This window comes from Monodelphis domestica, chromosome 2, assembly GCF_027887165.1.
Source record: "Monodelphis domestica isolate mMonDom1 chromosome 2, mMonDom1.pri, whole genome shotgun sequence".
Taxonomy (NCBI): Eukaryota; Metazoa; Chordata; class Mammalia; order Didelphimorphia; family Didelphidae; genus Monodelphis; species Monodelphis domestica.
The window spans coordinates 261,054,329-261,077,699 of record NC_077228.1 but is presented as its reverse complement, the minus strand read 5'-3'; the positions used below and the strand labels follow the sequence as shown (position 1 = coordinate 261,077,699).

At 40.4% G+C, this 23,371-nt stretch overlaps 1 protein-coding gene and 1 long non-coding RNA gene across 4 annotated transcripts in view; one reads left to right on the top strand and one right to left on the bottom strand.

The window, feature by feature from the left end:
• Window positions 1–18,262, top strand: part of AGFG2 (ArfGAP with FG repeats 2) — a 66,175-nt gene extending 47,913 nt beyond the window's left edge. The window contains exons 6-13 of one of the 3 annotated variants that reach the window (XM_007483305.2): window positions 2,413–2,538; window positions 3,222–3,254; window positions 12,636–12,756; window positions 13,011–13,099; window positions 13,290–13,373; window positions 14,155–14,280; window positions 14,604–14,689; window positions 15,019–18,262. In XM_007483305.2, coding sequence (XP_007483367.2) covers window positions 2,413–2,538; window positions 3,222–3,254; window positions 12,636–12,756; window positions 13,011–13,099; window positions 13,290–13,373; window positions 14,155–14,280; window positions 14,604–14,689; window positions 15,019–15,078 — 725 coding nt within the window. In that variant the 3' untranslated portion in view covers window positions 15,079–18,262. The remainder of the gene's footprint in view (window positions 1–2,412; window positions 2,539–3,221; window positions 3,255–12,635; window positions 12,757–13,010; window positions 13,100–13,289; window positions 13,374–14,154; window positions 14,281–14,603; window positions 14,690–15,018) is intronic. The other 2 variants (XM_007483306.2, XM_016430861.2) reach the window with 2 other exon arrangements.
• On the bottom strand, window positions 8,171–12,730 carry LOC130457306 (uncharacterized). Its single transcript, XR_008916493.1, has 2 exons — window positions 12,615–12,730; window positions 8,171–12,001 (listed from the first exon to the last, which is right to left on the bottom strand). It is a non-coding gene; the product is annotated as an uncharacterized LOC130457306 (long non-coding RNA).
• Window positions 18,263–23,371: the final 5,109 nt, after the last annotated feature.

Here is a 23,371-nt window from a genome sequence, read left to right as displayed (position 1 = left end):
TGAGGTGGTACCTCAGAGTTGTTTTAATCAAGAGGGATTTAAAATGCTTTCTTATGATTATTGGTAGCTTTGATTTCCTCATCTGAAAAACTACCTATTCATATCCTCTGACCATTTATCAATTGGGGAATGACTTGGATTCTTATAAATTTGATTTAGTTTTTTATATATTTGAAAAATGAGACCTTTATCAGATAAATTTGTTACAATAAATTTTCCCTCAGTTTGTCACTTCCCTTCTAATCTTGGTTGCATTGGTTTTGTTTGTACAAACCCTTTTTAAATTTAATATAATAAAAATTATTCATTTTACATCTTTTAATGTTCTCTATTATTTGATAACAGTGAAATTCTAAATAATGAATGTGTCAAAGAATAAATCATAGGACCAATAATTATAAGAAAGAAGATGATATTGATGAAACAGCATGCCAAAATTCCTAGGATGCAGCTAAAACAGTTTTGGAGAAAATATATTCCTACAGAAATATATTTGCAACATAGAAAAAGATAGGATTAATGAACTAAATATGGGGATTTCTAAATTAAATTAGAAAGCCAGCAAACATAAAATAAATGCAAAAGATGAGGTATTAAAAGTTAGAGGAGCAATAGATAAAACCGGAAACCAAAGTTAAGAAACATTTAGCTAATCTGATTAAAGAAGGAAGAAAAGCCAATGAACAATTTAGCAAATAAGATGAAATTATAACAAAACCAGAAAAAAAGTCAGAATCTACATTTACAGCTAGTTTTATTCTCGTAAAATTAAGAACACAGAATAGAGGAATACTTCCAAAAATATAAAATTCCAGGGGAAGCTAGTCGATTAAATGGATTTAGAGACAGGAAGTCCTAGATTCAGATCTGGCCTCAGACACTTCCTAGCTATGCGACCCTGGGTTTAACCCCCATTGCCTAGCCCTTACTGCTCTTCTGATGTAGAACCAATACGTGGTATTGATTCTAAGATGGAAGGTAAGGGTTTAAAAAAACAATTCATATGTGTGTGTATGTGTATACATATACATATAAAAATACCCAAACTAATACACTAGTTAGAAACCTTAAATAATCAGAAAAGGAATTAGAACTAGCTCTGAAGAACTACTAAAAGGAAAAACTCATTCTGATGAATTATAGGAGAATTCTATTAAACTTTCATTTAGTGCCACTTTTGTTGTTCAGTTATTTTCAATTGTGGCTGACTGTTTGTGACCCTATTTGGAGTTTTCTTTGGCCATTTCTTTCTCCAGCTCATTTTACAGATGAAGAAAGTGAGGTAAACAGCATTAGGTGACTTGCCCAGGGTCACACAGTTAATAAGTGTCTGAGGCTAGATTTTAATCCAGGACTTCCTGTCTCCAGGTCTGGCTCTCTATCCACTGAGCCCCAGAATCCATTATTCTTTGTGGAAAAAGGTTACTTTTCTCAGTGATTCGCAGATCATTGACTTCAAAGCTTTCAGAATTTGGTTTCCCTTCTTAATCTATCCTTAAGAAAGTTGTCTTTTATTCTTGATTTAACCCACCATAAAAGATGAGATCTGGAAAAAAAAAATTTTTTTAATTAGAAAAATATTTCTTTCTTCCCATTTCTAGAAAAACTGGGAAAAAGGGGGGGGGGGCAGCATTATGTACATCCATACCTCTCACTGGAGGTTTTCAAACAAGGCTGGATGACTAGGTTTGGAGGTTGTTGGAGGTTCTACATTAGGCAGGGATGAGACTGTGGCCTCTAAGGCTCCTTTTACCTCTGAAACTTTGTGATTCTGTGAAAAGGCACTAGGTGTGGAATTCACTAGAATTGTGACCCTCTAAAGCAGCGGTTCCCAACCTCTCAATTTGTAGTAATAAGAATACATAACGCATATCAGGTATTTACATTCCGAATCATAACTGTAGCAAAATTACAGTTTTGAAAGTAGCCGCCAAAATAATTTTTTGGTTTGGGGTCACCGCAACATGAGGAACTGTATTGCAGGGTCACGGCATTAGAAAGGTTTAGAACCACTGCTCTAAAGTGACCCTTCCTGTCTGCATATGCCTGTCTCAGATTTGAGATAATTTATTTCAGTTTCCTTTTTTTTTTAACCCTTAATTTCCCTCTTAAAATCAATACTGTGTATTGGTTCTAAAGCAGAAGAGCAGTAAGATCTAGGAGTGGGGGTTAAGTGACTTGCCCAGGGTCACACAGCTGGAGAGAGTCTTGAGGCTACATTTGAACCCAGAAACTTCTATCCACTTTGTCTCAATCCACTGGGCTCACCTAGCCACTCTCCAATCTTATTTTTCAGTTGTGAAAAGCAAAGCCCAAAGAAGAGAGCAGTGTGGTGAAGCAGAAATCCTCTAGGCATTACTTTCTGGCTCTTGTGCTGCTTGTGTGTAACCTCCCTGTTTGCTCTTCTTACAGGCCCGGGGCCTTCTCATGGAGGCTTTGCCAACTTTGATGCCTTTGGGAGCAGCCCTTTCTCCTCTACAATGGGAGGTATCCCTCCAGCTGGCCAGGCTTTGTTCCAGACACAGCCAATACCCATAGGTAACTGGGGCTCACTTTTTCTCTCCTCTCCTCCTTCCCAATTCCCCCATTCTCCTTTCATTACTGTCCCTAAGACCTGGGTTGAAGACAGTATTGAGGGTAACATGGAGAAGAGGCTAGGGTGATTGGTTATGGCTTGCCTTCTCAAAGGAAGAAGACTCCACTATTTTCTTTTTCCACCAAAGACCAAAGGGAAAGACCCACACAGTAGTAGAAGGGATAAAAACTAAATTCAGTCAGCTTTCACTCCATTTCTGACTAGGATGACCAGGCAGCTTGAGAGCAAGCCTTAAACCTAGTTTATTTCTCTAGAGATCTACATTGTGTCTGGGTAGGGAGGATGGAAGGAAGGGAGTCAGCCCAGAGGAAGCCTTACCCCTAGAGAGAGTGGGTATCAGATTCAGAATAAAGGCACTCTTGTGTCATTCAGTCCATTTCCTCATTTTGAGGGTGAGGAAACAGAGACCCATAGTCTCGTCCAGGATCATCTGTAGGTATTGAAAGGCAGGCCTGACATTTGACCTCAGACGTGTCTGCCCTGTCCCTCCCTCTCTCCTGGTGTAGTGGCCACCTCAAGGCATTTAAGGATGGAGCCCCAGAATTGTCAAGGCTCTTGTTGGATGGGGAACAATGATAGTCTGACTGCTTTTCTCTTCTGATTTTCTTTCGCTCTCTATTGGTAGCCAGTCAGATGCTTACTGGAAGTTACAGCTTTGGTAAGTTTTATTTCTCTGAGTCTTGAAGGGCAGAAATAGCCTTTCTCATCTTTAGAGGAAATTAAAGTCAAGAAAGGATTAATTGATGACAGTGAAGTTTAATGGAAGAGCCAGGATTAAAAACTAAATCTCCTCATACCAACTCTTTCCACTACTCTGAGAACAGAAGTATCAGGCTCCAGGGTCAAGGTCGGAAACTGAAAAGTAGGATGTGTTAGGGGTGGAGCAGGGGACAGGAAGTGATTTCCAAGTGGGCATGATTAAAACTGGGATGGGGAGAGAGAGAAAAGTTTTGTTTTGTGTTCTGAAAGACCCAATTTTATTTTCGTATTTTTGAGAAGGAATAAGAGAGTGTAGACATACCCCTCTCTCTTCTTCCTTCCCTCTCTTCCATCTTTAGACACAGCAGCATACTTTCTGTGTAGCCAGCTGTAGTAGACTGGTAGTGTTTGGCTGATTGGTTTCACTGTGGTCTCTTAGAGTTAAGTTCTTCTGATTTACCTAATGGCACTAGCAATGCCTAATTGCTTCTGCCAGATGCTATACAGTTGTCATGCTTCTGGAAAATCTTTATTAGGGCAGCCTTGACCAGTCAAGTGAATGAGCTGTTAGTACTCTGGCTTACCATGGGGGGAAATACCTGAATGGAATAATTGATTGCTAAAAGCACATAAATAGTAGAATGGATGTGATAAACGTTTAGTGGCAAATTTATCTTTTCATCACAGAATGTCAGGTATATCCAGGAAGAGGCATTTAAATGAGAGAGTTTAGCAGATTTTTCCTTGTTTCCAGTATAGCTCTTAAGTTTCTTATGGCTATATGAACAGCTGCCATAGGGAGATGAGTAAGATTGCTCCCCCGAAAGTCAGAAAAGGCCAGAGACCTAGGGCCAAATGCAGCTCACCAAGATATGTTGAAATTTCTGTAAGAAAGAGAAGCAGAGGGGGCAGCTAGTTGGCTCAGTGGATTGGGAGTCGGGCCCAGAAATGGGAAGTGCTGGGTTCAAATCTGGCCTCAGACACTTCTTAGCTGTGTGTCCCTGGGCAAGTCACTTGACCCCCATTGCCTAGCCCTTACTATTCTTTTGCCTTAGAACCAGTACACAGTATTGATTCTAATACAGAAGATATGGGTTTAAAAAAAAAAAGAAAAGAAGCAGACATGGATATGGAAGGTGACAGAACCAATACCTGTGTTTCAGGAGTTTATGGCTGGCATAGATGAGAGGCTTTTCTTTAAAATATAGAGGGGATGGGAGGGAATAGGGTAGATTAGAGGCATGCAATGTATATGTGATCTTGAGTAGGAGGGACACCCTTAAATTTCCTCATGCTGGAAGTTAACTCTTGAAAGGAGTTTGTTGAGAAGGGCTTCTCTGTGTGACCCATCATGGCCCCTGAAGAAGGAGGCAGCCCTCAGACTTTAAAGAAAGGTCAAGAGCTTATGTCATACCTAGTAAAACACATACAAAATTCAAGGGTGGGGAATTTGGGGACCAGTGAGGTGGAGGGAATGGAGATTTGAGTACCTCCCCCACTTTTGGGGCTCAACCTATTTTCTTTCTCTTGTTCCAGTCTTGTCTGAAGTCCGTATCTTCAGCCACATCAATAAAAATCCTCAGAGTGTTTGATTTGCCCCATTGCAATTAACAGTAAACTCTAGTTCCCTATTAAAGAATAATTCTCTATACATATCTGTGAGAGGGACATCTAGGTACATCTAAGCCTTTTAGAAATATGAGTTTTTATTATACCAAGACAAGACTAGATTTGGAGCTGAAGCCAAGAGTGGGAATATTTTTTCAAATACCATATTTACCCTGGGGACGGGGGGTGGGGGGGTGGGAGGGGTGTAATGGTAATGGTAATGGAGGGGAGTGACTATATGCTCACATATGTTGCCTAATTTAGCCCAAGATAGGCAGTATAGTTGTTATTATTCCTTCATTACAAGTGAGGAAACTTCAAGACATTGAGGTTCTATGGTGACCCAAGGTCACAAAGCTGACCAGTAGCAATCAGACTCCAAATATAACTTTGTTTTAACATACCATGTTTGTTAGGAGTAGCCTAACCCCTTGCTTCAATGCAAGTCAGGCTAGTTTTTCCTTAAAAGATTTTAAGACTATTTTACAAATACTTATACATTCTGGATTGACTTATAGAGGGCAAAACAGGCACAGGGAGCTAGTTCTAGGTACTGTCTAGTGCTTGGGAGACCATGATGGGTAACTCAAGGGTTCCTAAGTGTATATTCTTCTGCTATGGCTAAGTAAGTCTTCTTTTATTAACTGTTGAATCTCCTTTAAGTGTCTCATTTTATTCTACTATTGAACATAAACTCTGTAGCCTGGCTTGAGTCAGATCCAGCCCAAACTTACCTCTCTCTCCTTCAGTGTGCCTTCTGAAGTGCATTGAGGTAGCTGGGATAGTTGGAATTTGTCAAAGATATTTTCTACTCTTGCTTGATGTGTCCTTTGACTTTCTGACAGTGTATATCAGGGAAAGCTTGTATCTTTTAGCTGGAAAGGTTTTGTTATCAGTTAAAGATTGATGAGAGGATTCTTAAAGTTTCTCCAGCTTTTTCGGGCCCAGATATTTGTTTGAACCTCTTGTCCCACTATTAGCCACAAATAACTTTTGTCTCCTGGAAAAAAAACATTGTTTAACTTTGATTGATAAATAGCACTGTGCCATATAGATAATAGCCAGCTAAGAAATACTTGTTGATCAAAATCCACGCCCTTTCTCTTTTCAGTGACCTTGTTTTCCCTTTTTTCTGCATGGAGTTCCAGAAAATAGGGAAACCACCTGGGAAAAAGTAAGCCTTAAATGTCTACCTTACCGAGAAGCTTATTCAAACCCCATAATATCCCTCCAAGCCCAGGTGTTCAGTACTAAAACCTTTTCAGTTTTGTTTTGAGTGATGGCATCAATATATAGTAGATTGAGCAATAGACTTGGAGTCTAGAAAATGTAGATTCAAATCCTGCCTTAGAAACTTATTAGCTGTGACCCTGGTAAATTTATGTAAACTCTCTGGGCCTCAGTTTCTGTATTTTTTCTTTTTTCTTTTTCTTTTATTTTTCCAGTATTTTTAAAATGAGGACATTGGATTTGACCTCTAAGGCCCCTTCCAGCTCAAAATCTACCATCCTCAGCCCCCCTTTCTCATCTAATTGAACTCCAATCCTGTTGGATTCTTTTCAGTTTGGTGGATTTAATTTAATGTCCATTGAAGTTTTACCACTAGGTGGGGCCCACAGCCTCTTGACATCCCCTAACTAGCCTGCTTCTCTGATCTGGGACAGAGGAATTAGAAAAAGACTTTTCACATTGAACTTGACGCTCCTTTTTTATCTGGACACTTGATTGTATTACTCTGTTCTCAGATTCAATATAAATACTATTTTTATCAATATTGATCTTCACAAAGCTATGAAGAATTCTACCTGCTCTCAATTCATTTTTACTTTTACTTGTTTTTTTTGGTCCCAGACTGAGAGAAGTCTTAAGGATCATTTAATTTAGGAATGGGCAAGCTGGCCAAATCTTGCTCCATTTTTGTGCAGTACATGCATGGAAAATGATTTTTACATTTTTGAATGGTTGAAAAAAATCAAAATAATAATATTTTGTGCACCTTAAAATTATTTGGAATTCAAATTTCAGTATAATGAAAATTCAGTATCTATAATTATTATCTATAATAAGTTTTATTGGAACACAGCCACAATCCTTTGTTTACTTTTTATCTGAAACTGTTTTATGCTATAATGACAAAGGTTAGTAGTTGCATCAGATATGGGATGTGGTACCCTTACCGCCTTACACTCCTGCTCAGGGCACTCACTACAAAATTTGACAAGAATTTTGGATGTCTTGCATGTCATCCTATTTTGACATTTAATTTTTTAAAAATTACCAGTGGTATACCCATCATTATCAAAACAAGAAAAGAGAGAAAAATATCTTATAATTTTTTTGAGCTTTGGGCTGAGATTGAAATTTTTCAAAATAAGAATTGTTCTTGGCCACTATTATTAACCTTTAAATGGCTTTTGAAATTAGCTTTTGCTGCAGACTTGATAATATTTCTTTTTTTTTTAAACCCTTACCTTCCGTCTTGGAGTCAATACTGTGTATTGGTTCCAAGGCAGAAGAGTGGTAAGGGCTAGGCAATGGGGGTCAAGTGACTTGCCCAGGGTCACACAGCTAGGAAGTGGCTGAGGCCAGATTTGAACCTAGGACCTCCCGTCTCTAAGCCTGGTTCTCAATCCACTGAGCTACTTGATAATATTTCTTAATGAATTCAACCTAGAAGGCAAAATTGTGCTTATTTGCAAAACTTATACTGTGGCAAAATCAACTCAACTAACATCAGAATCACAGGTAATGCCAGGCTGTTTTTAATAAACTTTCCATGCTATTATAAGTTAAAACAAGGAGCAAGATCGTCTTCCTCACAAATTTGTAGTGAATATATTTTCTGAGCTCAAAATGCATTTCAAGCAGTGTTTTTCAGACCTTGATACAAGTGCAAAGTTTTCAATATTTCTACATTTCAAAATCCATTTAATTATGCATTTGAGAAGTTTCCATCTAACCCTTCAGATGGAAATGATTTCTCTGCAATTTGACATGCTAAATAGAAGACTTTCTTTTTGTGCCTTTCAAGAGATGAATATACTCAGTTAAAATTATTTGCTCATGGATTGATAACAATATTTGGCAATACCTCTGTTTGTGAAAAAAACATTTTTAAAGATGAAATCTCTAAAATCTCATTAGAGATTAGCATTAAGATGAACATTTGTAGTCAGTTTCAATGAAAAGGAATATTAACTTTGAAGCCCTATTAAAGTGAAATGTTATCTATCACCCAGAAAAGAATTCTATTCTCATTCAGAAAGGTTTTTCTATTATGATTTTATTTTTATTTTCACTAAAAAATTGTAGAAATCCATTTTTTCTGTAGTTACAAGTATATAATATCCTCAATTTTTTTTTATTTTTTGAATTAATTTATTTAGTCAATTTAGAACATTATTCCTTGGTTACAATAATCACATTATTTCCCTCCTTCCTCTCAACCCACCCTTCCCGCAGTCAACGCGCAATTTCATTGGGTATTACATGTGTCCTTGATCCAAACCTATTTCCATGTTGTTGGTGTTTGCATTAGGATGTTCGTTTAGAGTCTACTTCCCAAGCCATATCCCCTTGACCCATGTATTCAAGCAGTTGTTTTTCTTCTGTGTTTCTACTCCCAATTTTTCCTCTGAATGTGGATAGTGGTTTTTCTTGTAAATTCCTCCAAGTTGTTCAGGATCATTGCATTGCCACTAATGGAAAAGTCCATTACATTTGATTGTACTACGGAGTATCAGTATCTGTGTACAATGTTCTCCTGGTTCTGCTCCTCTCACTCTGCATCAATTCCTGGAGGTCATTCCAGTTCCCATGGAATTCCTCCACTTTATTATTCCTTTGAGCACAATAGTATTCCATCACCAACATATACCACAATTTGTTCAGCCATTCCCCAAATAAAGGGCATCCCTTCATTTTCCAGTTTTTGGCCACCACAAAGAGTGCAGCTATGAATATTTTTGTACATGTCTTTTTCCTTATTATCTCTTTGGGGTTCAAACCCAGCAGTGCTATGACTGGATCAAAGTCTTTTATTGCCCTTTGGGCATAGTTCCAAATTGCCCTCTAAAATGGTTGAATCAATTCACAACTCCACCAGCAATGCATTAATGTCCCAACTTTGCCACATCCCCTCCAGCATTCATTACTTCCCTTTGCTGTCATGTTAGCCAAGGTGCTAGGTGTGGGGCGATACCTCAGAGTTGTTTTGTTTTGCATTTCTCTGATTATAAGAGATTTAGAACACTTTTTTGTGTGCTTATTAATAGTTTTGATTTCTTTAACTGAAAATTGCCTATTCATGTCCCCTGACCATTTATCAATTGGAGAATGGCTTGATTTTTTTTTTGTACAATTAGTTTAGTTTTTTATAAATTTGAGTAATTAGACCTTTGTCCGAGGTTTTTGTTATGAAGATTGTTTCCCAATTTGTTGCTTCCCTTCTCATTTTGGATGCATTAGTTTTGTTTGTACAAAAACTTTTTAATTTGATGTAATCAAAATTATTGATTTTACATTTTTTTATTTTTTTCTAGCTCATGCTTGGTCTTTTTTTTTTTAATTTTATAGTATTTTATTTGATCATTTCCATGCATTTTTCATTAAAGACAAAGATCATTTTCTTTTCCTCCCTCCCACCCCCCGTGAATATCCTCAATTTTTGCCCCATGATCTGCAAAGCTTAAAATGACAGGCTCTTTTTTACAACAAAAGTTTGCCAACCCAAATTCCTAATTCAAACTTTACCTGCAGCATGAATCATCAAGGTTGAAATTATAAGATCATAGTCTGGGTCAGCTTGAGACAGCAAGATGGTCCAGTGAATAAAGCTATAGCTTGAAGCCAGAAAGACCCAAGACACTTAATAGCTATATGAATTACTTTAATAGCTATATCACTTATCTTGTATTTGCCTCAGTTTCACCAGCTATAAAATGTGGATGATACTTCAAATGTAGGCACTTAATAAATACTTATTTCTTTCTTCTCTAATTTCACTGCAATAGGGTAAGGAAATTCATTGCTCTTACTGGTCAGTACTTTTTCTTCAATTTATAATCTTAGAGAATTGCCTAAATCACTGAGAGGTTAAATAACTTGACCAGTGCTCCACAGCCAGAATGACGTCAGAGAGACATTTTCCTGGTTCTTGGTTCCATGCCCCATTGATGCCTCATGTATGTTATTAAGGATTTATTGAAGAGGGGTGCTAACTGGAACAGCAAATTTTTTTGCCCTTAAGAAGCTTATTGCTTTAGTAAGGGAAATGAGAAAGGCATCCTGGCATGATCATGTCAAAAGGTCAGGGTTTGAATCTTGCTTTGTGATCCTTTTCATAAATTTAGAACTGGAATTGACCTTAACATGCAGGATTGGAGGCAACTAGGTGGCTCAGTGGATTGAGAGGAGGTCCTATGTTCAAATATGGCTTCAGATACTTTCTGGTTGTGTGTCCCTGGGCTGTATGACCTCATTGCCTAGGCCTTACCACTCTTCTGCCCTGGAATCCTTACCCAGTATTGATTCTAAAAGGGAAGAAAAGGGTTACCAAAAATGCAGCATGACACATTAGGAGAATTGAGTCAGAGGACCTGCATTTTATTTGATTGATCTGATCAAGTCAGTTCACCTACCTTGAGACCTCAATTCATTCATAAAATGAGACTCTCTTTAAATCCCTTCTGGCCCTAAATCTGTAATCTAGTCCAACACTTTCAGCTTATAGATAAGGCAATTGGTTTTGTGAAGTTGAAAGGATTGCTGTTAACTACTTTGTATCAATAATTAGCACAGTATTCAATCCAACTTTTATGATGCTTTTAATTGATCAGAGTATTGTCTGTGGACTGTCTTGATATTTGTATAAGATAAATGATTTTAGCCCAGAGATTAGGTGATTTGCCATAGGCAAATGCAAGCACCTAAAACTTTTCACAAGGCTACAGTGTTTAGAATTCAAAGAAGCATTGGATCTCAAGGATAAAGATGGGACCCCTTTGACATGACTCATTCTCTGGGTTTTCGTCCTGGTAGCGTAAAGAGAAGGATGGAGTGTGCTTTCTTTACCCAAGAGGAATGGTTAGAACACATGTGGATAGAAGGGGTTTCCTCTGTAGAGAATGGAAAAAAGCATACATGTCTGATGATTTGTCCCATTTTGTCCCATAGGAGACAGCTTCTTCCCTGTGCAAGACCAGAGCTCTTGGATTCTAAGGATTACTATTTAGTGGGCATATGATTTTCAGATACCTCAGAGCCCTCTTATGTCTCCTTCCTGTCCCCAAAACCAGTCCCCATTCAATGTGACACGTTTTATCTGGGTTTTTTCATCCTGGGAAACATGAACTTTGTTTTTAATATTTTGATAACTATGATGATATAATTGGCTTCCTTTATAATCCTATGTTTTTGATATATTCTTTTAAAAATGTTATTCTGAGAAAGTGCCTATAGACGTCATCTGTCTCCTGTGACACAAAAGGTTAAGAACCTCTGCTTTAGATGATGAAAAACCCAGATAATATTTGGTTTACTTTAATCTGATCAGATTTTTTTTTAAACCCTTATCTGTGGTCTTAGAATCAATACAGTGTATTGGCTCCAAGACAAAAGAGAATAATAAAGACTAGGCTTTGAAGGTTTAATGATCTCCTTGGGGTCACATAGCTAGGAAGTTTTGTCTTGGGCAGTTTTGAACACAGTACCTCCTTTCTGACTCTCCATCCATTGAGCCCTGTTCATAGATTTTTATTAGAAAATAACTGTAGTTTCTGTCTAACCGGGTGATTGGGAGACCCAAATGAAATACAGGGTTTTGCAGACTTTAAAGTGATATATAAATGATAGTTGTTGTTATTAATGAGGAACAATCAAACTGGTCAGATTGTAGCTGATTGACTTCTTAGGTGGAACTGATTCCATAGCAGGTGGTAAAGGAGAACAAGCAAAAAAAAAATTATTGACTCACTCCTACTCACCTCCTTTATTTCTGCCCCTTTAAATGATCTGATTTTGGCAAGATAGGACACTATTAGGATGTTGGGCAAGGACAGCCTTTCTCATCTTTTGAAGTCAGAAATCAGAAAAATGTGGCTGGAATGAGAACAAGGAAAGAGATAAGGGAAAAACAAAACAAAACACTTTAAGGGGTAAAAGCTCCTGGACATTGGAGTAGTGAAGGAGGTTTAGATTTCTGGATCTCTAGAAATATTAGTACAATATAGCCCTAACTCTGCCCCACTCCCACTTTTTATTACGGGTTGGGGATGGATTAGGGGAGGAATATCTCCTCTTAAACTAAAGGTGTAATGATTAGAATTTAGGAATATGGGGAGACTGAGGCAGGTAGAAATTAGTTTCTCTCAGCAAGGAATATTATTTTTTAGAGGTTTATTAAGGTTAAAGATTAAAGAATATACAAGTAAGAAACATGTGTCTAGGCCAGAGGCCTAGACAAAATAACCTCACATCACGCAAGAGACCACCTGCTCCAAAACGGAAGTCCAAAAAAAGCCAAGCCCCCTTTCAAAGCCTTTGAATCGGCTTAAATACCTTCTCGATCTCGGCCCAGGTGAGATTACAAGGCATTCTGGGGAAGTGGAGCAAAGGCTCATGGGGATTGTAGTCCTGTATTCGAGTCTATTTTTTACAAAGGGTAGTCTACCTTTTCCCTCTCTTCCTCCACCTTTCTCTCTCATGACTATACCTGTCTCATTTCTTTTCACAGGCAGCAGCCAGGTGACCCCATTTGGTGCCTCTCCTCTTGTTCCTGCCAGCCAGCCAAGTGCCCTTTCAGATATGAGCAATGTCTTGGGAACTGGAATGTCAGCTGGTAGCGTTCCCAGCAGGTAGTTTGAGATTGTGGATTCCCCATCCATAAGAAAGAGAAGTAAAAAGCTTAGATTTGTTTTTTTGACCCTGACACTCTGTTCCATGCAGTCCCTAGCTTTCTTTTTTTCCCCTCTCAATACCTTCTATTTAATAATACCTTTGAAGGTAAGAACCAAGATTTGTTTGTATGGACATCCAGTAATTCTTAGTTTATAGTGAAGGATTCTTATTTCCCTGATACTAGTAATAGAGTTTCTCTCTTCTCTCACAGAGCCTTTGGGACTGTCAGCCATGTCTCTGGACTCCACACTGCTGCTACTGGCAGTAATAACAGCAGTGGTACTGGACTTGGATTTGGGGGTGAGTTCCACTTTTAGGGAGCTAGGGTTATGTGGAAATCTAGTAAGTGAAAATCAGCAAAGGCAACAGAGTATAGGGATACTGGAAAAGAAGGAGAAAGAGGGTCAAAAATAGGCCAAGGAAGATTGAAAAATATTTGTTAGTAAGAAAATGCTAATTGTGCCTTCCCCTACACTTCCTCAACATTTAGCTTTCACCAACCCTTTCATTGCACCGGCTCCTCACCCACAGTTGCCTTCCACCAACCCGTTCCAATCCAATGGCCTGGCCTCAGGTAAGTTTCTTTTTTCTTTTCTCTCGTCTCCAGATTTCCAAGCATCTTTTTTAGGAAGTATTTTTTTCTCCCTTTTTCAGATCATCACTGGAAGCTATAGGCATATCAGATTGTTGTTTTAGTTTTTGATCACTATCCTTCCAACTTTTATTCATAATCACCATGAGCCAAATTCTGCCATATCACTGTGGGTTAATTTAAGATGTTGGAGTCCTTATACTTGTATCTCTTTGCTACTTCTGAAGTAATTTTCAGTGATGCTTCATAATAGGTGGTCTCTTTCCTTCCCTTACCAACACCCCCCTGTTTTAGTTATTATGAAACTGTCTTTTCTGTTTTCATTCTCCTTTTGGAACTTGTCATCCAGGGCCATATTATCCATGCTGTCTCACCTTGTAGTCGTCTACCATTATATTCCTCATTTTTAACTTTCCCAACATCAGTGGTCTTAGCTCGCCCTCTCCCAAATTCTCAAAGAAATTAAAGAACCCTTAAAAATTCATTTGGAAGGGTACAACCAACTATATGAAGGAACAAAATGAATTTAGTTCTCTCTTTGGGACTCTGAATCCCAGAGCCCCTCTGCCTTTTAGTGTGGGTAGCAGTGGACTCAGGGTTGATCTAGAAGCTGAAGGTTTTAGAATTCTATTCAGGACAACTTAATGAATCGATTTTTGGTCTGGAGAAACCTGTTCCTCTCATCAAGTATGGTCTTGATAAAATTGACCTAAATCCTATTTTGAAGAGGCTCAGTTCCAGTTCATCTGCTTTGTTTCCACAGGACTTGGTTTGGGGATGAACACTGTGGTTCCTAGCTTCTCTTCTGCACCAACCCCAGGTGGCTTCCCTGGAACTTTCTCTCCCAGTCTCTTCCCTCCACAAACGTTGCTGGTTCAACAGCAGAATGGTAAAGGACTCTAATTCTGTTTGACAGCAGAATTAAGAGAACTATTCATTTTCTTATATAGGCATAGAGGAGTAAGGAAGGAATAAAACCTGTGTATCCTCATGTGAGGAGCCTTAAGAATACACATCCCCAAAACTTGGGAGTATCATCTTTCCTCTTGCCCCAGTCCCTGCTGGGAATATGGAATATGCTTACTATCTGGGGAAAAAAGATTGTCCAGGTTCATATTACCTTTCTCTGATAAGTTTGGTTAATTTCTGATGAATGCTACTATTTGTTGACATTAAATTGTGTTAATTGTTTATTTTTTTTTGTCTTTTCAGGCTCTGGCTTCGTGGGGTTAGGAGCAGCCAAACTGGGGCAAAGGCCTGTGAGCCATCCAGCAGGGATCTCTACCAACCCCTTCATGGTAAGGCAAGAAGAGAATGACCCTTGAAGAAATCTAGAGGGCATGGGGAGACCTTATACTCATGTGGGTGTGTTGGAAATAGGGGCCTGTGTCAGTGGATATAATTAGGAAGTGCTGGCTTCTGTCTAGGTCAGGTCTGATTCAAGGGCCTCTAATCTAGTCCTTTTTCTATTTGTTTCTTTGAATCTATTTTCTCTCTTTAGGTCTTGTTTCCTTATCTCACTTCTTCCTGACACAGTTTGGGGATAGGAATGACACTAGAATTTTCCATTTCCTCTTCCTTAATCTGATTATTATTGTTTATTTTGTTCTTTTTCTTTTCTCTTCAGACTGGATCCTCATCAAGCCCATTTGCCTCCAAACCTCCTCCTACGAATCCCTTCTTGTAGCACAGTGCCCAGAGGGACAACATCCTTCCTGCTCCCTCTACCCCCAAGTATCCCTCTGTTCCCTAAAACCCTGGTGGCCACCTTTGTTTGTTGGCATTACTGTGATCTCAGCCCACAATGGGGCAGAACTTGCCTTTCTCTGGGTGGTGGGAATCATGGAGATAATGAAAATGTTAATGCTTTGCTCTGGGCTTGAAGATAAAACAAGAGTTCCATGGCCAGTAGCCCTCTCCCAGAGCAATGAGAACAGTGGGAATGGTTACTAGAAGTGGTTGGCCCTGGTGTGTTTTATTATTCTAAAATGTTTCCTTTTCTCATCTCCCTTCTCCCCTATATACATGGTTCTCCCTGTTCCTAAAGCCGTCTCCTGTGGAGAGAGTTATAGGTGCAGGCTGATACAAATTTCTTCCTCTTAGTGCTCCAGTATAACTGCTGGGAGGCTAAGTAAGAATAGCTGAACCCATATGTGGATCTTTCCCATCATGCCAAGAGGTCCTATTCCCAGCCCAAACAGCCATGGCTGCTGAAACCAGGCATGGCAAGCACATGGGATAAGCATTGAATGGCACTAGAGTTGAAGCACCTTCATCCCCTAGCTTCTTTCTGCATAGCTGGGCACTTTAGCAATCCTCCTCTCAACTTCCACATCCCCAAAGAAAGCCGCCTTCTCTCTTGCACAAACCCCTAAACCAGTCACCCTGTCTACAAGCAATGAGGGAAGGTTCCTGTCCCTCATATCAAAGCTGCTTTTCTCCTTTTCAGTTTTGTTTGCAAAAGCATTTTATCAATTTAACCCTTTAGCCTCTTCCCCTCTCCTCCCAAAACTCATGTCAGGCACTTTAGTTAACAACTGTTAGTTTCAATGTTTGGATACCAGTGTTTTGTAAACACACTCAGAGTTTTCTAATATAGCCTATTATATATATATATATATATACACACATATATATACATGCATATATATGATACCTATAATCTATACAACCACCCTTCTGTACACTTTGTCCCCAAGAGTCACCAGGTAACTGATATTTATGGGTAGTGAAGGAATTCCTTATCTACTCTGACCATCCCTCCCTCAGCTGTGATGGGAATTCATGGTCACTCCCAGCCTTACCTCCTGGACTTCCACAGGGGAGAGATTTTTGTGCAGTTGCTGCTTTGTTTTTTCATACTTCCTGTTCTGCCCTGACTTTGATTCTTGCACTAAAGTTCATCAAAGGCATTGTTGGAAAAGAACTTTGATTTGAAAGAAAAAGAAAAAATTGCTATTGCTGCTTATGGTCTGGCTTTTTGGGGCCCTTGGTTTCACATACCAGCAAACTTGCCTGATTAGCTTAAATTAGTTTTTTTTTTTTGTCCAGACAATAGCATCATCTATGAACTAGCACAGGCCTTCCTGGCAAGGTGACTCCAAAGAGAGAGTTGAGACGGAATGGAGGGTAGGACTTGGTATGGTTGTTTCTCCTATACTGGGGGAAAGATAGGCAGGAATGAGGACTGTCATTCATTGCTTTAGTGTTGAATTAGCTCATACCTAACCAGACTACCAAGGCATTCCCATAACATCCCTGACAACCAACTCAGGCAAGCACAGCTGCTTATACTTTCTAGTCTGTTGTGTTATATCAACAGCTCTGGAGGCTGAGCTGTTTGTATGGGGACATGGATATCTGCTTAGGGTAAACTTTCTACTCAGACTGAAACAGTTATGACCTTGCTATTTGGGACAATAATGTGATGAGATGAGAGGATTTGCTACTTAGTTTCCCTTCTCTTTATTTGTGGGTATAGTTGGGTCTTTGACTGTCAGTAGCACTAGAGGTTTAGGAGATTATCTACTAAGATTACCTACTAAAGTTTGGGGAAGTTTTCTGGGGAAATGCTTTTAGTTGAGTGTAATTTTACCTAGCTAGGTCAATCTCACTTTATCCTTGTTGAAAAGCAGAAACCAGATTCTGTTGTCCTCTTAAATTTCTAACATTTCTAACTTTCCTCTATCCCCAGCTCCTGACCATACCCATTAAAACTGGTTTTGATAGGGAGGAAATGGGAAATCTAACCACTGAGAAACTTATGTCTTCCTGGGACCCAGAAGTCATACTCCTCATACCTCTCTTCCCACCCTCCCCTTTTTGTAAAGATCTACTTGCCAGTATGGGCAGCTATGCCTAGTCAAGCTGGGACTTCTCCCTAAAGACCCAGACTGGGAAGCAAATTAGGCGTACACCCGGGCCTGAGGCCCGTCCTCCATTCCCATAGCTAGCTCCCAGGCAAAAGTGGAAAATGAATTGAGGGCTACTTTGCCCAAGCCCAATGAATTTCTCCTTTAGGGAGAAAACCTACGGGAGTATTAAGGACACCTCACACCATCAATGTTGGTTTGAAAATTGATCTTGATATTCTCTCCCATTTTGGCTTTTTTCTTCCCATCTCTTCTCATGTTCCTGTACTTTTTCCCTTTTTTTTCTCCTCTCACTGGCCTTGTTTGGGTGCTTTTGAGGTAGTAAGGGAGCCAAGAACCTGGTTGGCATTGCTGTGTGGTGAGAACTATCCTCTCATAGACTTGTTTTCCCATAACTTGAATGCTACCTTTTCCTCCCCCATTCTTCTATTACCAAGGAAAATCCTCCAAAAATCACTTCTGGTTGGAACTAATTTAGAGATCTTGAGATGCCTTTGTCAGATTCTTTCCCTGGTGCTTAGTGCCCTATGTTCAGTGGCCCCCTCCAACAACTCCAACAGAGAAAACCCTGGCCAGTATTCAGCCAACTCTGTGGTCATCTTTTCTCCATTCTGTTTCCAGGACCCTTAGCTATTTCAGGACAGATAGTCATAGGTGAAAGGGCTAAGTCAGCCACAGATCCCAAGGCAGGAAAATTAAAGTTGCTTTAGGAAGAGTGAAACCAAGGACCTCAAATGCTTCCAATCAACCCTCTCCATTCCTAGCCTCATTCCTTATCTCTCCAGTGGGAACACTGTTTCTGATCCTGTCACTGACCTAGGATGAGAGGGGCAGCTCTAGGTGTGGAACCTGGAGATTTGTTTTTTTTTTTTATTTTGAATTTAACACCAAAAAAAAAAGGATCTCTGTATATGTAAGGATTTTGCATATGAAACTATGAATCTATCCATACTGCTTGCTTTTTAAAAATGTATATAATAAATTTGCATTACTTTCAAATCTTATTTTTTTATTTAAATTTATTTATTTGTTATTTTTAAAAAAGTATTTCTGTGACCACTATTTTTCCTTTGTCGTCATAACTGCATATCACCCCCATCAAAAGCAAACTCATAGTATGTCTATAATCAAGCAAAACAAGTTCACACAGTGGACATGTCCAAAAACATGTCTTTTTGTACACCAAGTTCACCAGCTTTGCAGGAGGTATATAAATCCTTCATAATAATTCATTTGGAAATTAGAATTTTTAGGTCTCTCAAAGTTGTTTTTCTTTACAGTGTTGTCCTTATCTAAATTGTTCACCTTGAATTAGTTCATTTCTCATAGCACAGTAATATGCCATTACTGTGGCAATTCATATGCCACATGTTTAGTCATTCTCTAGTTGGATTACCACACACACACATGCACGCATGCACACACGCGTGCGTTTCAAGCTTTTTTCCCTTTCAAGATCTACCCTCTAAAGCTGTTTTGATTGCCATTACTTCCTCACAGGAGCAGCTAGATGGCAAAGTGGATAGTGCCGTCTTCCTCAATTCAAATCTGGTCTTCACACACTAGGTTCAGGGCAAGTTACTTAACTATGTTTGCTTCAGTTCCTCACCTGTAAAATGGACCTTAGGTTTCCTTCATGTGTATATATTTTGTGGCATCCCAGCTCTGAAGGTAAGTTCCATCACCATCTTCTTTCTACACTTTATCTCTTTACTCCCTTTTCTTTTTCCTCTTACCATCCATATAACATAATCAGGCCACCCTCAGTTTTTCCATTTCCTCCCCTTATCAGAATGTTAGCACTAAATCATGGTGTAGCTCCTTTAAAATGCTCATATAAATTGATCTTTCCTAGATTTCCCTTGTGCTTACATTTCAGAGTTCCTACTCAATTCTGGTTTTTCATCAGGAATGTCATTAAATTTCTGGGTTTTTTTCTTTGTAGATTTACACTTAGTTTTGCAGAATGAATTAAGTAAAACTTGGAAAATTGTACTCCCAAGATCTCTTAAAGAGAAGTTGCCAAGCCTTATATGACCCTGACTTTGGTTACTCAGAACTCTTGCTTTTCAGCTGTTTGAAATAAAAATTTAATTTGATCTAGAAGCTCTGATTTTGGCTATGACATTCATGGGATTTTTCCTTTTGAGATTTCTTTCAGTTTTCACTTTGCCTTTTGGTTCTAAAGATCTGAGCACTTTTTCACTTATTATTGTTTGAAATAGTGTTCAGACTGTTAAAAAAAAATGTTTTTTCAGAGTCCAGAATGCTTCTTAAATGAAAATGGATAACTTTTCTCATATTATTAAAGGTCTTCTCTTTTTAAAAAACCCTTCCTTTCTTAGTAACAACTCTTAAGAACAAGTGCTAGGCAAACAGAGCTAGCTAGGAAATATCTGAAGCTAATATGAACCTAGGTCCTCCTGACTCCAAGCCTAATGCTCTATCCACTGTATCACCTAGCTTCCCCCAAAAGTCTTCTTTTGATTTCATTCTTTTCTTGTCCCGTAGTTTTTGTTTTTGGCCTAATTTTCAGGGAGTTCATTACTTGAGTAAAGCTTACCATTTCCTACATTCTAAACAATTTATTCTTCTTTGGCTTCTCGGGAGGGTAAGAGACTTTAAAGCCTGAGGATTTGTCTAGCCTGCGCTGCACAACCTAGTCTAGGTGCCTTTGCTCCAAGGCCTTTCCAAAGCTCCATACTGTGTTTCCAACAATCCTGGAGCTGTCTCTGCTCTTGCTGCCTCGGGATACAAAGAGTTGCTGGCTATAGGTGTTCTCTGGTTGAGCTGGGAGGCTTCCATCTTGTTTAGTCCCTGGCATTAACCTTTTTTGGAGAGACCCCCTTTTCTAAATAGATTGTGAGCTTCTGACTTTGTGCAGTTCTGAGATGAAGTCACCCTGGAAGCATCTTGGCCAGAAGTTTGAGTCATAAATTCTTTTAATCAGATGACAAAAATATTTTTAAAATAATCGAATGATATACAATGGTGAGGTATCATTCCCTACTAGTTATCTGCTTGATTTTCCTGGATTCTACCAGACACATCCCCTAGTGTCAGCAAGTAAATCCATGAGAGGTATGTGTGTGTTCATTCATGTTCTCTCCAGGACCCATGAATCACAGACAAAAAATAAACCTTAGCATTCATTAAAACTACTTATTTCTTTGTTCAGTTCTACCATGCTTCTTAGGTAAGAAAATAACGTAGGGAGTCAGCAATTGGGAATTATCTTGATACCTTTCCCTGGATTTGGTTAAAATTCAAGAAACTAAATTGGAAACCATATATGAATGGCAATAACACTAGGTGTCCCTCTTCCAACTTTCCAGAAGAGTTTCTCTCTGAATTACCAGAATGGTCAGGCAGACCTGAGATAAATCAGTTACACATTATTTTCATGTTCTATGCTTACTTCATCAATGCAATAGGACTCATCTATAGGACTAATAAGAGGATTCAAGGAGAATATATGAGGTGCTTTATAAACTGGAAACAATATTTTTCCTACTCCTACTTTGCTCTTAAGCTACCCCTACCTACCAGTCCTAGTCAGTTACTTCAGGCAAGCTCCTTAAGTTACTATGACAGTAGCATATCATATCTGAGTGAATTAGCAAGCAACTGAATGTTGTTTTTCTCTATTTTTGTTGTTTTGGGTCACCCTCACCGCCCAGAAAGGTATTGGATTACTTAGTAAATCTTCCCCACCGCCAACATTTAGTTCTGGTCCCTTCCCCTAGTTTACCTAGTGCCCCTTTTGATCACCTTGCTATTTGCTTAGAGGGGTCCAGACCCAAGGGTAGGGTTTTAATCTCTGTGAAATCATAGTTGCTGTCACAAAGGACCAGACTGAATAGAGGTCTGGAGGAGGGGCTGAAGTTCCCCTCAACCCCCCATAAGTGGGTTCAAATCAGACCAGATTGAGAATAGGGGCTTGGAATGGGCACCTGGGTCCCTTTGGGAAGATCTGGGCTAGGGAGGATAAGACCACCTGGGTTCCAGCTGCAAAGTGAAAGCTGAAAGTTAAGGCCTACCTGAAGTGGGGGAAATGCTCGGAGTTCCCTAATTTCTGTCCTCCCTCCCTCAACCTATGGTGATAGCAATAAAAGGGGGGCCAGTACCCTGGCCCCAAGCCACAGTGGGGACCATATCCTTTATTATAAGCCTGTTCCTATGGCCACTCTTGGACCCCAACAATTCCTGCCTTTCACTGGCTACAGCCAATCGCTGGTGGCTTTTGCTGCTGCTGGCCCCCGTGCACCATGAGAACCCCTGGCATCTTGCCTGCAATGTGGTGGGGCTGTGGCTGACTGGACGTCATCTGGAATTGTCTGTGGGTACAGGTCGAATGCTAATCCTGATGTTCTCAGCTGCGCTGTTCACAGGTTTCCTTCACCTTGTCCTCAACTTGGCCATGGAGGTGCCATTCCGAGATCCTGGTTACCGTGCTGGTTGTGCGCTTGGCTTCTCGGGTACAAGGAGGGACAGGAAAACCCTATTTCAATCAAAGAGAAAGAAAACCCCCCAGGGGTGGGGGGATAGGGTGGTATCTTGGGGAAAAAATCAGTCTTCAATTGCTTCAGGTCTAAATTCTGGATAATCCAGTCTGATAATATCCAAATTGCTTTTGCCCTAAGCTATGTTAGTTATGTTTCTCCCAAGGATGAAGCTATATGGTGTAGCTGGGAGTTCTCATTATTCTTTTGGAAAGGAAAGGGGGTGGGAAGAGAATATGGGGCTCCTGGAGGGTAGTAAACCCATGGAGTCCTCTTCCCCTCCACCCCCAAGGTGTCCTGTTTGCCATGCAGGTGATGTCCAGCTCCGACAGCAACCTTGTGGGGAACCTATTGTTGTGCCTGGCAGAATCTTTGGTGGTCAGCGTAATCGCCCCCAAGTGAGTGGGGTCCTTGGGTTGGGCTGGGGACAAGCATAAACCTTCACCAGGATTCATAGACTATGCGTGTATGCGAGGGCGGACCTGACTTGCTAAGAATTACAAGGTGCAACTTTGGCCACAACTAAGATTTCCTGATCCCGATTCCCCGGGCTTTTGCCACGTGGCGTCTTAAGTTTCTGCATCATCTGTTTACTTGTCCCTCCACTGGGGCACCTCGCTCTTCAGGAGCTCAGTGACCTCAGATAACGCCCCTCTTCAAACTGCTGTTACGCAAATGTCCACATAGGGAATTCGATTAACGTCCACACAGCTCTAACGAAAAAGTCCCAGGAGCCTATTTGGCTTCGGCTCAAGACCAGCCCAGGGGCAGAAGCATCGAACTGCCGCTCCCAATAGTCTCTTTCTCCTCCCCAGGGTCTCCTTCAGCGGACACTTGGCCGGGGTCCTGGTGGGCCTGGCTTTCCGCTGGGGGCCGCTGCAGGCCTTCTCAAAATCTTCCGGCGACTGGAAATAAAAAACTACGCTAAACTGCTAAACTCTTCCTACTCCGACCCAACTACAAGCAACCAATACAGCTGATAAAGCCTCAGCCTTCGCCTTCGCCTTCGCCTTCGCGGTTACAGCGGGGAGGGGATTCGGTAGGGATTGGGGGTGGGGTAGTTTGGAGCTGAGGTCGAATCGCCGGAACGCCGCCAGGAGCGGGAGGGCGGGGCGAGGAGGTAACTGGCGGTCAACGCCTATTGGCCAGAACTTGGCCGGTTTGTCCAAAGGGACTCTGATTGGCCAACGCTTCAAACACCACCCCACGAGCTAGACACCGGGAGACACAATCCTTCCCCTCCTCCTCAGGCCCGAGATTCTCCCCTCACAAGCGACTCCTGGCAACTCGCTACAGCGCCGCGCGGTGGCGAATGCCGAGTCTCAAGTTTCCGGTTAATTCTTCCCTTACTAGGCAAAATCCTAGCGTCCCCGGCCCTGTTTTCCCTCTGGTTCGTAGGGGGTTAAATCCCTAGAAGAGTGGGACTCCGAGAGCTGTCTAGGTTGCAGTCCCCGGGGACTGCCAAAGGAGCTGGAGTTGTTGCGTGTACCCCAGCCTCCTAAGGAACTCACAGGGAAGCCAGACAGCGCTGACCAACTGAATCTGGGCTCGCTGTGCCACTTTCTCCCCTTACCCCCGGGGAAGTCGGAACTAGGAGATAGCAGCG